Raw genomic sequence first — 15,714 nt, 5'->3', positions numbered from 1 at the left:
CTGGTGAGCATGATGGGGATGCTGGTACCGATGCTGGGAGTTGGTGAGGATGGAAGGGATGCTGGTGAGGATGGTGGAGAACTCATTTCGGGGATTCCACGTTCAAGGTTGCACATGTGCGTATTGCCTGGAGCATGGAGAGAAGCTCCCAGGCCCAAGCTTTTGGCAAAGGCTGTGCATTTGAGATTTGGCACATGGTGCAATTTCCTTGAATTGAACCAATACCAAACGCAGTGTTCTCTCCGTATCTGAGGCCTCATATTTGTATGATTTCTAACATATTAAGATAACTTACTGAATTACATGTATATATGTCCATCACTCCATGATTGCTGCACAAATTATTTTATTGTACAGTACCTTGCATTTTACACCAAACAAAATGACAACTATTACTATCTTAAAAAAAAGCATTCAAGGGAGCTCCAGTGCAGTGGGTTAAGGATCTGGGTTGTCACTGCAGTGGCTTGCGTCACTGCTGGGGCACTGGTTTGATCCTTGGCCCAGAAACATCCATATGACATGGGCGTGGCCAGAAAGAAAAAAAAGAAAGAAAAGCCTCCAAGAATGGTTACCCTCTTTTGTTACTATTTCATTCTGTTTTTACCATTTGCCACAGGTAAGTTGAGCTTAGTGTATTGCCCAGGTCAGGTTCTGAAAACACATTTTAGTCATGAGCTGAGACATGAGATAGGGGAGAGGTTTATAAGAATTAATATTGTGTAGAAAATCAATTAAAATATGAAGGATTTTCTCCTTAACCCAGTGCGCCTAAGGGCAGTTCCCTTCACCAATTTTCTTTTACAAGCCCTTCTTTGGAGAGACAATGACATCCTGTAGGCACGATCTACTGTAGAAAAAATACATGCTCTTTGAAAGCTGTTGTGTTTTTGGTTTTGCATGTGGTCAGGGCAAACAAACAAAAATTAATCAGCATAAGGAGTGTCCTGGTGGCCGAGCAGTTACGAATCTGGCATTGTCACTGTTGTGACTTGGGTCCGATCACAGGCCCAGGGAAATTTCTCATACCATGGGTGTGGCCAAAAAAAAAAAAAAAAAAAAGAAGAAGAAGAAAGAAACCCAACATTTAGCGTGTCTTCTCTTGCTGCCGTGCGTGTTTATATTTCCATGAAGTTGAAGGGCATAATCATATGGGTAATCACACCTTTCCCAAAACGTTCACATTCCTCCTGACGAGCCTACCAGCAATTAACTTGTGATAGCACAGGACATATGCCATGCTCGATAGTCAGACATTTTTTTTTCCTGTACCCAAATGACCTTTTGCTCACGGGATTTCTAGCTGGCCATCCGGGGACCAATTTACACGTTTTCTTTATATCTAGAGTATTAATATTCACACCTCATTTTTTTTTCTGACCTGTAAGCATTTTTTGTCCTTATGCCATTCAACTCATAAATTCTCATTAAGTGGCGATTAAAGGCAGAGAGCCCTTGTGTACAGATCTCACGTGTTCTCTCATCTGTGTTCAGATCATTAATATTTTTCAGCCTGATCCAAGACAACTATCCAAGATAGTTGATAGAGAACATTAAAATTTGCCTTCAGGAGATGTAAACAATTCAAGTTAAGTAGAACACCTCTGTAAGAGTACTGTACCAAATAGTTGTAAGATGACCTTTGTGGAAGCTCAAAAACTGGGACTGTTTCTTTGTTGCCAATTTCCGAGGGGCCCAGCTCCCTCCCTCCGATTTCAGTGCCTGGCCTGGAACGATGGAGACCTGTGGATGGGTGGAGGGTCACGCCATAGGAGAAACAGAACCAAACCGTCTCTCTCTCTCTCTCTTTGGCTCATATGACATTTTTGTTAGAATCCCATGAGAATTTGAAAACGTTAAACAGGAAGCATGCGGCAGTGAGACCGGAAGAGCCACGTCATTCATTCCCGTCCTGCTGGGTACCTGGTGTGAGCCCACACTGCAAGCCCTGCCTGTTTCTCTGTGTGCACGGTCGCATGCAATCTTCATCACGTCATCAGCACCACTGCAAGCGCTCAGACCCTGTGCAGGCAGGAACTTTTTCGTTTCCATGGTCCTCAATAAAATCAGCCACCAAATTCACATTTTTGAATCCAGAGCAAAAAGAAAAAGATATTGCCTTTTACAGAACAACTCTCACAGCAAGTGGAAGATCCAAATTCCTGTGCTGTGATCATTCTGCCTTTACGCTCGGTGGGCACAAATGTTGGATACCTGTCTTGGCCATTCTTTTGCTTATCTGTGTTTGATTCGGCCCTGTTAGTAAGCAAATGATAAGAGGAGACAACACCGTCTCTGCTTTCTTCTCCCTCCCAGTTCAAGGGCGTGGCGGATGGCACGGAGATGATTAAACGGACAGCACTGATGTTCTGCTTCTGGACTTACACCCCGTTTTCAGAGGCGAAGCAGTTTTGCACGGAGTTGATTTGATTATGCCATAGTGCAGACTAAGGCCCTGTGATTTCCAAGTTAGCAAGCAGTAAACACTTGACAGATTTTTAAAAATTATTTCTGCAGAGAAATCTCAGTCCATGTGGCAGGGGCCCATGATTTCGGTAACCAAGTATTTTCTTTCAGTGCATGTGATATATCAACTTTTTTGAAAGAGGAAAGCTGGCCAACACTCCATAATTGTTACAGATCCCTTTCCTTGATTTCTAACTTTGCTTTGGACCTGAATTTAGAACTTCCAAAGCTGAGGAAGGAAAACGCTTCTAGCGGCGAACAGAAAAATGCGCTGCGAAATTGAATGAGAGAGAAAAGCCTTGGCAACTGAGGATGCTTTCCCAATGTTTGTAAAGCTTTGTTTTAGTAAAGTATAGTTGATTTACAGTGTTGTGTCAATTTCTGCTGTATGGCATAGTAAAGTCTTTTTTTTTTTTTTTTTTTGGCCTTTTCTAGGGCCGATCCTGCGGCATATGGAGGTTCCCAGACTAGGGTCTAATCAGGCTGTAGCCACCAGCCTACGCCAGAGCCACAGCAAAGCAGGATCCAAGCTGTGTCTGCGAACTACACCACAGCTCACGGCAACACCGGATCCTTAACCCACTGAGTGAGGCCAGGGATCAAACCCACAACCTCATGGTTCCTAGTCGGATTCGTTAACCACTGATCGAGGATGGGAACAACCCAGTTTTTTTGTTTGTTTGTTTGTTTTGTCTTTTTGCTATTTCTTGGGGCCGCTCCCGCGGCATATGGAGTCTCCCAAGCTAGGGGTCCAATCGGAGCTGTAGACCCCGGCCTACAACAGAGCCACAGCAACACGGGATCCGAGCCGTGTCTGCAACCTACACCACAGCTCACGGCAACGCCAGATTGTTAACCCACTGAGCAAGGGCAGGGACCAAACCCAAAACCTCATGGTTCCTAGTCGGATTCGTTAACCACTGTGCCACGTTGGGAAGTCCCTGGAACTACCCAGTTTTTGTTTGTTTGTTTGTTTTAATTAGCTACAGATTTGTGCCACTTCAGTATTAAAGCCATGGCCTTTCCTCTGTTTTACCTGGAAAGCTCTTAAATTGAAACCGATTTTAACCCAATCAATTTATGTTAGTTTTTCAAACTTCAGGTATAATTATTATCACCAACTTCATTGACCTCTACAGTTTGAGTTCACAGGTTAGAATTATTCTACAATTTGACTTCACGGCTTAGAATTATTCTACAGTTTGGGTTCACAGCTTAGAATTATTCCACAATTTGAGTTCACAGCTTAGAATTATTCTACAATTTGAGTTCTCAGCTTAGAATTATTCTACAATTTGAGTTCACAGCTTAGAATTATACGTTTTCTAGCTTGTGTTTCAAATTTTCCACCTTTGAGAACTAATTGAAGTGCATGAAATCTTTCCCTGATATTTAATTGTCAGAGTAATGATGGCTTGACGTACTTTTTTTTTTTTTTTACAATGCTAGAACCCAGAACATATTAATGTGGATGTGTCGCTTGTGTGTATCTGTGGCTTGTAATGTAAAGGTCTAAGTCATGGGTCATGTTCCTTGAGAAAACTGGCATAAAATAACCCTTCTTTAGGAAGAAAGGAAGCGAATACATCTGTTTCGTAAAGCATTCAAGGGAAATTTCAGCGCAGTAAGTGTTTGGACCTGCCTTTCCAATGTCTAGGAAATCAGACCCCACATATCTGGGCTTTTCTTCTCTTGCCTCCCAGCCTCTGTTCCCCAAGAAGAACTACGAATGCCTGACCAGCTGTGAGTTCCTCAAGTACATCCTGTCGGTGAAGCAGGGGGACTGTCCAGCTCCTGAGAAAGCCAGCGGGTTTGCGGCCGCCTGCGTGGAAAGCTGCGAGGTGGACAACGAGTGCTCTGGGGTTAAGAAATGCTGCTCCAATGGATGCGGACACACCTGCCAGGTGCCCAAGACTCTGTACAAAGGTAAGGAGGGAGTGGAGCAGCGTGAGTGGAGGGACCCTCCCCAACACGGGGGCCTGTGTGTGCCTGGGGAGGGCGTCAATCAAAGATGTGACCCTGCAAGACAAGACAGACCTACAAGAAAAATTTACGTCTGAAAATATTAACCGCGCCGTAGAGTCGGCTCCCATGAACCCATATTGGGGCCGAGCAAAGCATTCCTATGAATTATTTTTATTTATTTAGTCATTTTTTTTTTCAGGGCCACACTCGTGGCATATGGAGGTTCCCAGGCGAGGCGTCGCGTTGATATACCAGAGCCACAGCGACCAGGATCCCAGCCACTTCTGCGACCTAAACCACAGCTCATGGCAACGCTGGGTCCTTAATTTACTGAGCAAGGCCAGGGATCGAACCTGTCAGATTCGTTTCCGCCGCACCATGACGGGAACTCCTCTATTTATTTATTTTGTAATTGAAGTATGATGGATGTACAGTATTACGTTCGTTGCAGGGGTACAAGATCATGACTCTGTTTTGTAGATTATCCTGCATTTAAACTTATTACAAAGTAATGGTTCTATCCTGTGAATGCTTTCGGAAGTTAACAGGTAGGAAGGCCGCTCTCAATTCAGGAGCTTTTATGTGTTTTTCTCCAGTATGAGTAAATCAGTTAAGCTCCACTGGTGACTGTGGAGTAAATATATCATCATCCATGGCTTTTGGCTCCCTTAATCAATAGAAATTGATAAGAGGCCCGAAAGGAAAATTCAGGTAAAACTTTCCTGGGGGCTTTGCTGCCGCAGTGGGGAGTAAAGCAAGCAACAGGTTCCCTTGCTTGCTGGCTGGGCGGGTGGAGTGCCAAGCTGATTCCTCACATGGGGCGAGGGTAGAGGCGGATCCGGTGGTCAGGCCAGGGGGGTGGCTAAGGTGGTCTGCCCACCCCTTTGGTGCTGCGTGCAGGGGGGGTGCAGAGTACCTGCTCTTGCTCCCCATGCCCTGCTCTTGCTGTGCGCTCTTCACAAGTGGCAGTTGAGCCTTTAGATGTTTTGTATCTTCTTGTTCATAATTTGTCCCAACTGCACCTGTCCGCAGTTATTTTTAGTCTCTACATTCCTCAGTAGTTTCTATGTATTTTGTTGCTCCAGAAGTTGTTTGATCAGGTGCAAGCACTGCAGCAAAGGGTCCCAGGTCCCAGGTCCCAGGTCCTGGCCTGTGTCAAGTAGATTTAAATCCTTGGAAAATAGGCTGAGGATGGGGCACCCTTGAAAAAGGCATAATCCGTGCTTGAGTCTTGTGGTTTCTCTGTTGACATGATCCAGGGCAGAAGCATGTTTGCAGGGACTTATTTTGAGCTGATATTTTGATTTGTCTCTTGAGACCCTGGATGGAGGAATTGCCCTCTTCCAAAAGATGGAGGAGGGGGGGAGTGCAGCTTATCAAACATTTGAGCAGATGTAATAGTTGACATTCCCAGGCAGTTTCTAGAGCACCGAACCCCTTGGGCTAAGTGCTTCTTGCCTCTTGTTGTACATGTCACTAAGTTCTTTTACGCCAAATTCACGCTGTGGTATTATGTGCCGTTTGGGATATATCATCAAAACATCCCATGAGAGACCTCACATTATTTTGGGGTCTAATTTGAAGAGAAAAATAGAATCCGTCACTAGGCATTATTCAGTACAGATGGAAAGAGAACTCTCTGTCTCTCTCTCTCTGTCTCTCTCTCTCTCACACACACACACACACACACACACACACACACACACACACACACACACACACACACACACACACCCTAAGTTTATATTGTTGCAGTGCTGGTTTTGAAGTATGTGCTCACTCTTTTCAGAAGTTCCTTCATTCTTTTTTTTTTTTTTTTTTTTTTTTTTTTGTCTTTTTGCTATTTCTTGGGCTGCTCCCACAGCATATGGAGGTTCCCAGGCTAGGAGTCTAATCGGAGCCGTAGCCACTGGCCTATGCCAGAGCCACAGCAACTTGGGATCCGAGCCGCATCTGCAACCTACAGCACAGCTCACGGCAACGCCGGATCATTAACCCACTGAGCAAGGGCAGGGACCGAACCCGCAGCCTCATGGTTCCTAGTCGGATTCGTTAACCACTGCGCCACGAGGGGAACTCCAGAAGTTCCTTCATTCTTAAGCTTCTAACACACATCACCCAGCGGTCACTTTCCTGCTTGGAAATACTCTCACCAGAAATCTGTGCCATCCATCCAGTTCTCCATTTTCCCCCTAAGATCCTTGCAAACTGCCACAAATCCTGTCTCAGATTCACAATAATTGTTGCTTTCTCTTCCTTAAGAGATGGATATTTTTTGAGTGGATTTAAAGTTTTATTGTTTCCACCGCTTTTGTCATCAACTACATAAAATCACTTCTACAAAATCTAACACCTTTTCATTTTTCAGATGTCTACTGTCAGGAAACCTTTTCTGTTATTACAGATCATTTGCTATTTAAGTGTGCGCGTTTACCATAAAAATGGATGCTTTTAGAATGATGGTTGAAAACCCATTTGTAAAACCTTTATTGTTTTAAAAGTAGGGCATTTCAAAGAGGCACTATGAATTAGAATATGCTTTTCATGTGAAAGCAGTGAAGAGTCAGTGTGAATTTCAAGTATGGCTGGTTCCCGGAGAATCAGGGAAATATTCTACAAAGGGCCAGCATACAGGATGAATGATTAAAGCATACCTGCAGTTTAAACCTAGGCTTAACTAAATACAGCAGATTCTTTTCAAAAGTGCTGAAGGCACCTTTCGACTCCAGTAATTCTTGCCTTGAATGTTTGTGGACAGGCAGTCCAGGGAGATGTAACCACGGATAGAATAAACAGCCTCTCTTTAGAGTGACTTTTCTATAATGAGCTAAGGATGACATCGTGTGATTTTGGAGAAAAAAATATATATATATATGTAGACATAAATCTTTTAACTTGCTCTCTGAAGGAAGGCCAGTCTCCATGCCCTGGGAGGACTTGACCCAATTTGACAGTAATCCAAAGAGGATTCTGGTGCCAATGGTTCCAGCCTCTGTGGGGAAGGATCCATTGAGACCCAGTGCTTGGCTTTGCAAGGAGAGAGACATGTGCAGCCAGACCGCATGCATGCAAACCCATCTGATGTTTTCCAAGTCCCAGCTATCACTGTCCTTCTCAACTGCGCTCTTTCTGTCCCAAAACAACCCGTGTGAAGTGAGCCTGCCTGTCTCCCTCTGCTTGTCCCAGATCTGTGTGGACACTTTGCTTAGGAAGAGGGAGCTCCGTCCTTGGTTGAGGTGGACGAGTCTTGCTCTCAGTTCACAAGAGCTGAAGCTGGGCTTGCAGGCTGTCTCAACCTGCTGGTTGGCAGCAGAACTTTCACACCTGTTCCCACCTGGGCAGCTCTCCTGTCATTTTTATTTTGACTCTATCCAGTGACCATAATGGGACCATAAACTTCAAGCTCTCTTTGGGCACCAGTGTATTCTTCTATTATAGGTCTATATCCAATAGCTTAAATCAGATAAAATCACTGGTTGATCAAATGTTTTTGACTAATAACATAGAGGTTTTTTTTCTTTCAACTTAATTTTCAACTCATTTGTAAAGCTGTAATGTTTGTTTGTTTGTTCATTTATTTATGTCTTTTCTAGGGCCACACCTGCAGCATATAGAGGTTCCCAAGCTAGAGGTCCAATCGGAGCTGTAGCCACCGGCCTACGACAGAGCCACAGCAATGCAGGATCCGAGCCACATTTGCCACAGCTCATGGCAACACCCGGATCCTTAACCCACTGAGTGAGGCCAGGGATCAAACCCGCAACCTCATGGTTCCTAGTCAGATTCATCAACCACTGAGCCATGATGGGGACTCCTAACACTGTAATGTTTAAATTAAATACAAACTGTACCTTATGAAGAACCAAATTCTATTGGACAAACCTATAAGTTCCTCTTGTGCTTCTATTTTATTGATTCTTTTGTTTTTTAACGCAAAGTTGATAGGTTTTTTTTTTTTTTTTAGGGCCACACCTATGGCATATGGGAGTTCCCAGGCTAGGGATCAAATTAGAGCTGCAGCTACCAGCCTACACCACAGCCACAGCAACGTGGGATCCGAGTTGCATCTGCGACCCACACCACAGCTCACAGCAACATCGGATCCTTAACCCACTGAGCAAGGCCAGGAATCGAAGCCACAGCCTCATGGATACGAGTCAGGTTCATTGATTATTTTCCTATTGACCTGTCATCTCATACGAAATCCCAAAGAGCATTTTCATAAAATCGTCCCCGTTTTGAGTTTAAAAGTCACTGATGTGACCTGGATCTACAAGAGCTGATACATTTCACTTCAATCAGTATTTATTGACTGTGTGTTGGGAGTTTCGAGGAGTGCCTGACATGGCTTAGGATCCATACTGAGCCCTGGGGTACAGCATTAAAGGACACCAGCCTCCCCAGGCGGTAGTTCCTATTCAAGGTAACCATGTCCACAGTCATTTAAGAGGAGCGATCGCTTTCCCAACTTGTGCCATAAATGGATACATACCAACCCCTATCCTGTTTTTCCTTTTGCCACTTATTGGATTAATGGAAAAATTAATTTAACTATATGGAAACACAGAAGTATTTTGTTTGGTTCATGTGGAAGGGAAGGTGGGTGGTGAGGGCTGTATGGATTCCGTTGCTTCAACAGCTTTATGTGCTGCAGACTTGAGTTTTTTAAAAAGCGTGTGTTTTGAAAAGATGATTGATAGAATGTCCCATGATGTTGGAGCATGTCCCTTGGGTTCTGCTGTGACAAGTGCACTTTCCAAGTTAACTTTACAGGCTGGTGTTACAGTCGGACACAAAGGAAGACAGCAGAGAGCTTTGCCTCCGCCCCTCACATAAAGAATGTTACGAGCAGCCTCCTGGAAGACTTGAAAATGGTTTTTATTTATTTTTTCTTCTTTTTAGGGCCTCACCACAGCATACGGAAGTGCCCAGGTGAGGGGTCAAATTGGAGCTGCTGCTGCTGGCCCGCACCACGGCCACAGCAACGCCAGATCCGAGCTGCACCTGCAACCTCCACCACAGCTCATGGCCATGTTGGATCCTCAACCCACTGAGGCCAGGGATCGAACCCGCATCCTCATGGATCCTGGTGGTGTTTGTGACCCACTGAGCCACAATGGGAGCTCCTGAAAATGTTAACGGGGGTAAACCAGGCCCAAGGTGTGAGTCCTCTGAACAGCACACTGTCACGGGGTTCTGGGATGTTCATAGGCTGGTCTTCTGGGGGTGAAACGCCAGCCACAGCTCCTCGGGACACTGGTTGCCCCTTTATTCACACCTGTTTTAGATCTGGTGACAGCTTAGGTGGACTCTCCTCTCTAGGGATGATGCTTGATTATTTTACTGCCTCTTCTGACTCCCCACTGCTGCAGCTGGATTGGGGAGGGGAGGAGAAAAGCCAACACTGTTTTCCAAACATAAAGATTCAGAGGTATCTGGCCAGTCAGCTAGCTTGGGGCCACACACAGCCCTGAGGTTCCTTTCCAGGCACGAGCCAGGAATGGATCCTGTATCAGTCAGTTTCTTTTCAACAAGATATAATGATGGAGTTGATTTACAATTTCCATGAATTTCAATATTTGAAATATATTACTCTCAGGATTTTAGAGACCGACCGCTTCTTGCAAATTAATTTTCACATTTTGAATACAGTGACCAAAGGCCTTAATGTGATAGAAACGCACATGCCTTGAGTGCATTGTCTTTATGAAATAAATGAAGAAAGTGTCAGTTATTGAATCACGGGAACGCGTCTTGCTGCATTTTCATACCGTTTAGACCTTTGACGAGTATTTTTGCACAAAGAGTCAAAATTGTGTCATTTGCTACTGTTGATTGTCTTTACTGATTTTTCTGTGAGTATAGTTGCAGCATTTTTTGAAGCATTGGGTTTCTGTTCCTTTGATTTCACCAAAACACTTGTTATACTTTAAGGGAAAAAAATGCACTTATATTGTCATGTGTTAGGGGATGTTATATGATAGCATTTTTGAATTTTTTAACAGACTGGTTTAGATTTCAGATGACCAATTTGTTCAAAAATAATTTGAAAAAAGAGAAAAATTCTAGTCATTTCCATAATACAAACCACAAGGAGCGAACCATCCTCCCTGTCTGGCTCTGCAGTTGGGATGCTGGTTGAGCTCACAAGGGCTGTGGAAGGAGCCACAGTGGGGGCCGGGGGGCCAGGGCCGAGCCCCATCTGCACACAATTACAGCCAAGCGCTGGAGTTCCTCCCAATCAAGGGAGCCAGCTGACCCTAATGCGAAGCAGATGGACCGTTTCTGAACATGTAAAGTGCAAGATTATTGCACATCCTAATTAAAGAGATTTTTAAATGAAGGAATTTGAGCTGACATGGCCCTGATGTTCATCATGTTCGGTGAAGGCTCTTGGTGGTTGAATGCTGTTCAAGATGAGAGCCTTGGGAGCAAGGGGATTCGGAGGCTTGGTTTGCGGCTGATGAGTTCGGGTTACTTCAGCGGCTGGAAGATTTACTCTAGCTGCGCTTATACATGGAGAGCCAAGGAGAAAGATGGGTTTGGAAGTCTCAGAGAAAGTGCTGTGTGAGGTTAAGGCGCTAACCAGTCATGTCCTTTTTAAACAGTAAGTAAGGAATATTCGAGTCGTGTGACCTTCATGGCAAAGGGAACTGTGAGTTCCTTGAAAGGATGCTTGTAGAGCAGGTGGCACTGACTACCTGTGATAAGTCTTCTCTTTTCCCTATGTGACCCCCAAGCAGAGAGGGCCTTCCCATGGTCACAAAGATTTACGTGAACATTCTGGGAGTTCTCGTCATGGCTCAGTGGTTAACGAATCTGACTAGGAACCATGAGGTGGCAGGTTCGATCCCTGGCCTTGCTCAGTGGGTTAAGGGTCCGATGTTGCTGTGAGCTTTGCTGTAGGTTGCAGACACAGCTCGGATCCTGCGTTGCTGTGGCTTTGGTATAGGCCGGCGGCTACAGCTCCGATTTGACCCTTAGCCTGGGAACCCCCATATGCCACAGAAATGTCTGTAGAAAAGGCAAAAAGACAAAAAAAAAAAGGAAGATTTATGTGAACACTCTGGTGTCATGTTAAGTCCCCAGGTGTATTCTTTTTTTTTTTTTTTTTTTGTCTTTTTGCTATTTCTTTGGGCTGCTCCCATGGCATATGGAGGTTCCCAGGCTAGGGGTCGAATCGGAGCTACAGCCCAGGGCCTACGCCAGAGCCACAGCAACGCAGAATCCGAGCCATGTCTGCAACCTACACCACAGCTCAGGCAGCGCCGGATCCTTAACCCACTGAGCAAGGGCAGGGGCTGAACCTGCAACCTCATGGTTCCTAGTCAGATTCGTTAACCACTGCGCCACGACGGGAACTCCCCCAGGTGTATTCTTGAGAGACAAATAGGAAAGCTGCTTAGGCTGTCCTTCAGCGGCCAGCTCTGGACCGTCTACTTGTGCAGAATGCGTTCTTCTGGGATATGGTGAGGCGGGGACTGAAGGAGGCACGTTCCCTGACCTCTGGGGCTCGAGCTTAGTGGGGGAAGCAGACACGGTCACGTGAGCTTGCTGTGGTCAGAGACAGCTAAGTGCACGTCTCTACGGCGGCAGGAATGGAGCAGAGAGTGGAGCCTTCATTACCAGTTGGAAGGCTTAGGGAAAGTGACCCCAAAGGGTGGCATGTGGACTTAGCCTGGACGTATTCTACAGTCTGTAGTCAGCAAGTAGAAGGAAAGACTTTCCAGAACGAATAAGGTAGCACGGACAGGCCGGGGCAGTAGGGCGTACACCGCAGTGTGTTTTTGGCCAAGCTGCACAAAGGCAGGGGTTGTGACAAATATGTAAACGGTGCCCAGGGATCAACTGAAAGTTAGGCGCTGGTGACCATGGATGCCTTGAGTGAGATGCAGAGGCGTTTCCCCTTCATTCTACAGAAAGCAGGCTGTCGTTGAATATTCTGGAAGGGAAAGGAGAGCCTGCCTCCTCCCCCGGAAGAAAACAGTCACATAAGACGACCAGGAGGGAATTCACGCAGGGATGGATGTGTGGAGATGGGTGGGAACGCTACGGTGAGGGGCCAGACCAGAGGAGAAAGTACCTAAAACAGGTGGTCACCATGGAGACAGAAGCTCTGGGGGCTCCTGAAAGGGCCTTCTGCAGAAAAACAGTGGGAGGTTGGTAGGCGGGAGAATAGAACAACAGGTTTTCAGAAGACTGAGCTATCTAGAGCCTGGAGTTGTCATGAAGGTACATCCTGGGGGAGCAGGGGGAGCTGGGGAGATGTTCAAGGTAGGTCTTGTGCAGGCAGATGAGGAGCCTGCAGCCCGGGGCGCAGGCGGAGTTGGGGGCAGATCTGAGCATCGCTTGCTTAGCACAAATATTCCAGTCATGAAAGCAGACACGTAGGATTATTACACATAAGATTACCTACATGTAAGATTACACGTAGGTGGAGTTGCCATCGTGGGTCGCTCAGCAGTAACGAACCTGACTAATATCCATGAGGACGCGGGTTTGATCCCTGGCCTTGTTCAGTGGGTTAAGGATCCGGTGTTGCTGTGGTGTGGATCAGATGAGGCTCAGATCTTGCGTGGCTGTGGCTGTGGCTGCCCACTGCTGCCCAATTCGACCCCTAGTCTGGGAACTTCCTTTAAAACGGCCCTAAAAAGACAAAAAAAAAAAAAAAAAGATTACACGTAGGCATATACGTGAGATAACACAATCTTGAAAACTCTTGTGTTGGGCCCCAGCAGGACAAAGACGGACAGAGAAGTCTCACCCCAACCAGGAAAGCCAGAGCCCTCAGAATCCGCGGTCGGGGCTGTGGAAGCCACGTGTCTGCTCTGCTTTTCCAAGTGGCTTTTCCTACTTCCATATGTATTAAGAGGCAGAACATTGAGAGAAACCTGAGATCAGGTCATAGCTCCAGGCAATTGATTTAATCTTGCTCAGACTCAGTTCCCTAATGTTTTAAATGTAGGTATTTAACCCTTCACCCACTTCATGAAGGAGCCAATGAGACCTGGTGAGAGAAAGGGCAGCAGCACCCAGATAGAGCCCATCTTTAAGTCAAAATAGAGAGAGTGCCGGAGGGGTGGTGAACACGATTCTCTAGGAGATCGTTCTTAAAACTTAATGACCTTTTGAGCAGATATACATATGCCAATTTTTTGACTTTTTAAATTTTTATGAAAAAAATCTGCATTATAGTTGATTTACAGGGTTGGGCCAATTTCTGCTGTATAGCCTAATGACCCAGTTGTTCACATATATTCATTCTTTTTCTCAGATCATCCTCCATTACGGTCTATCCCAGGAGACTGGATAGAGCTCCCTGTGCTGGACAGCAGGAGCTCATTGCTTATGCATTCTCAACGTCATAGTTTGCATCTACTAACCTCAAACTTCCCGGCCACATGTGCCATTTTAAAATTATCCAACTCTCTTCACCCCCGTGTTTAATAACTTTTAAAATTTCCCAAGACAAGATTTAGCCTGAATTAAGACCCAAATGAAATTCAGCTGCCTCTCAGACATGCATCAGATCTCACTTATATTTTGTATGTGCCCATTTTCCAGTTTCCTCTGTTTAAACATAACAAATGCAAAAAGAGGAGCAGCATCCTGCACTAACGTTTTCAAGTGAGTTGTCAGTGCTTGAAGCAAATGTTCCTTCTCAGTGGAGAATAATTGTAGTGGCACCTGGGGTTCTTGGTTTTGATGCTGCTTGACCCTCATGTTGCCGTCTCTTCTACCTGATTTGGTTAGTTTTAGATATAACCTCTTAGGAGTCCGTGTTTCTTTTGAAATCCCCTTTCCATAATGGCTACTATTTTGAACGGTGGTTCTTGAATCTCTCAGTCATCAAGGCAACTTGAATGCCCTGTAGGGGGAGAAGAAATCAAAATGATTAACTGCTTTCAAATGAGACACCTGTGAGGGACTTTTGAAGCCAGGCGCTCACTCCTGCCAAGACCAAACAGTATACATTCATCATTTTCCAATTTTATACGGTACGTCTATAGGGGAGCGCCTCAGCAATCAATTGTGGAATCCACAAGACCCATGCTTTGGAAATCATTCTTGTAAGATTGACCACATGAGAGGATTGGGCTTTGTAATGTTTTCCTTACAAGGAAAACTCCCTGCGTTGAAAAGGACAGCAGGCTTGGGAACCGTGTTCTCACGGCCCTAGAGTTTATCAGCAGAGAGACCATGTTAAGTGAGAGGAGAGACTTGAACTCTTCCTGTCACCTCTCATGAATTCCGTGCGAGGCTCCAGGGATGCGGTTTGGTAAATAATGCCATTCATTTGGAAGAATGCGTGCAAACAAATTGCTCTTGAGGTTACTGGGGAGACAAAACTTTATTCAGCATCAGGAATCAATGTAGACCCTCTTAAAAAAAATGGGAGAGTGAAACAACGTAGTGTCAGGGATTTCACGTGGGCACCCCTGGTCTGGAGAAGCTGCCTGTAAGAAATGAAATAGAGGGAGGCTCGGTTGTCATGAGATGCCATTTGTCTCTTCCTCAGATTGTCTCCTCCGTGGTCGGAGTCACGGGCAGCCTGTCTTAAAAGTGGCGTGGTTCTGTTTCAGGCGTCCCCCTGAAGCCCAGGAAGGAGCTACGATTCACAGAGCTGCAGTCTGGACAGCTGGAGGTCAAGTGGTCCTCGAAATTCAATATTTCCATCGAGCCGGTGATCTACGTGGTACAGAGGAGATGGAATTACGGAATCCACCCTAGTGAAGACGACGCCACGCCCTGGCAGACCATAGCCCAGGTTAGTGCTTTGGAGGCTTGTGTTCCCCTGAGGCCATGTCCCCCGCAACGGACAGGGAGAAAATGAACATGCTGTGCTCAGTCAGAACAGCCCGGCCACCGAAATCCCTCCGTCCAACGTGGATGCCTCCTATGGATCCACGGAAGATCGGAGGGGCTCCGTAGGTATAACCTGGTCCCACTTACAAACTCAGCTCAATTCTCACAGCGCATGCGGAAGGAAGGGAATCGCCTCTTGAGCATTCCCATTTATTTCCTTCAAAAACTACCTTTCCTTGAGCAAAACTGAACCGGCTAGAGTGAGGGAGATGTGACACCCATAGGGCCGGTTCATGTGATATTTGATCTTTCGAGTGACTTTTGTGTTTGTCCCACACGGGACTTCAGGAAGCTTCGTAGGAAGGTTCCTATCAAATGACATTAAGGGGGAGCAGCCAGCAGCTCATCACTTTCCCCTCGGCACTTTCTTCTTCTTCTGAGTCAACTCACCGCCCAAGAGGCCACCTGCATGGCGGT

General features: G+C 45.8%; 1 protein-coding gene and 1 long non-coding RNA gene across 2 annotated transcripts in view; one reads left to right on the top strand and one right to left on the bottom strand.

Moving 5' to 3' along the window:
- ANOS1 (anosmin 1) overlaps window positions 1–15,714 on the top strand; it is a 200,198-nt gene that overhangs the window by 128,844 nt on the left and 55,640 nt on the right. The window contains 2 exon segments of the mRNA XM_001925070.5: window positions 4,170–4,392; window positions 15,015–15,199. Of these exon segments, the coding sequence (XP_001925105.3) occupies window positions 4,170–4,392; window positions 15,015–15,199 (408 nt within the window).
- LOC102166211 overlaps window positions 13,778–15,714 on the bottom strand; it is a 597,641-nt gene continuing 595,704 nt past the window's right edge. The window contains exon 7 of the long non-coding RNA XR_002340798.1: window positions 13,778–14,299. This is a non-coding gene — a long non-coding RNA (uncharacterized LOC102166211). The remainder of the gene's footprint in view (window positions 14,300–15,714) is intronic.

Source organism: Sus scrofa, chromosome X (genome assembly GCF_000003025.6).
Source record: "Sus scrofa isolate TJ Tabasco breed Duroc chromosome X, Sscrofa11.1, whole genome shotgun sequence".
NCBI classification, from domain to species: Eukaryota; Metazoa; Chordata; class Mammalia; order Artiodactyla; family Suidae; genus Sus; species Sus scrofa.
Note: the sequence above shows the minus strand (reverse complement) of the source record. Positions and strands in the feature narration are given on the sequence as shown.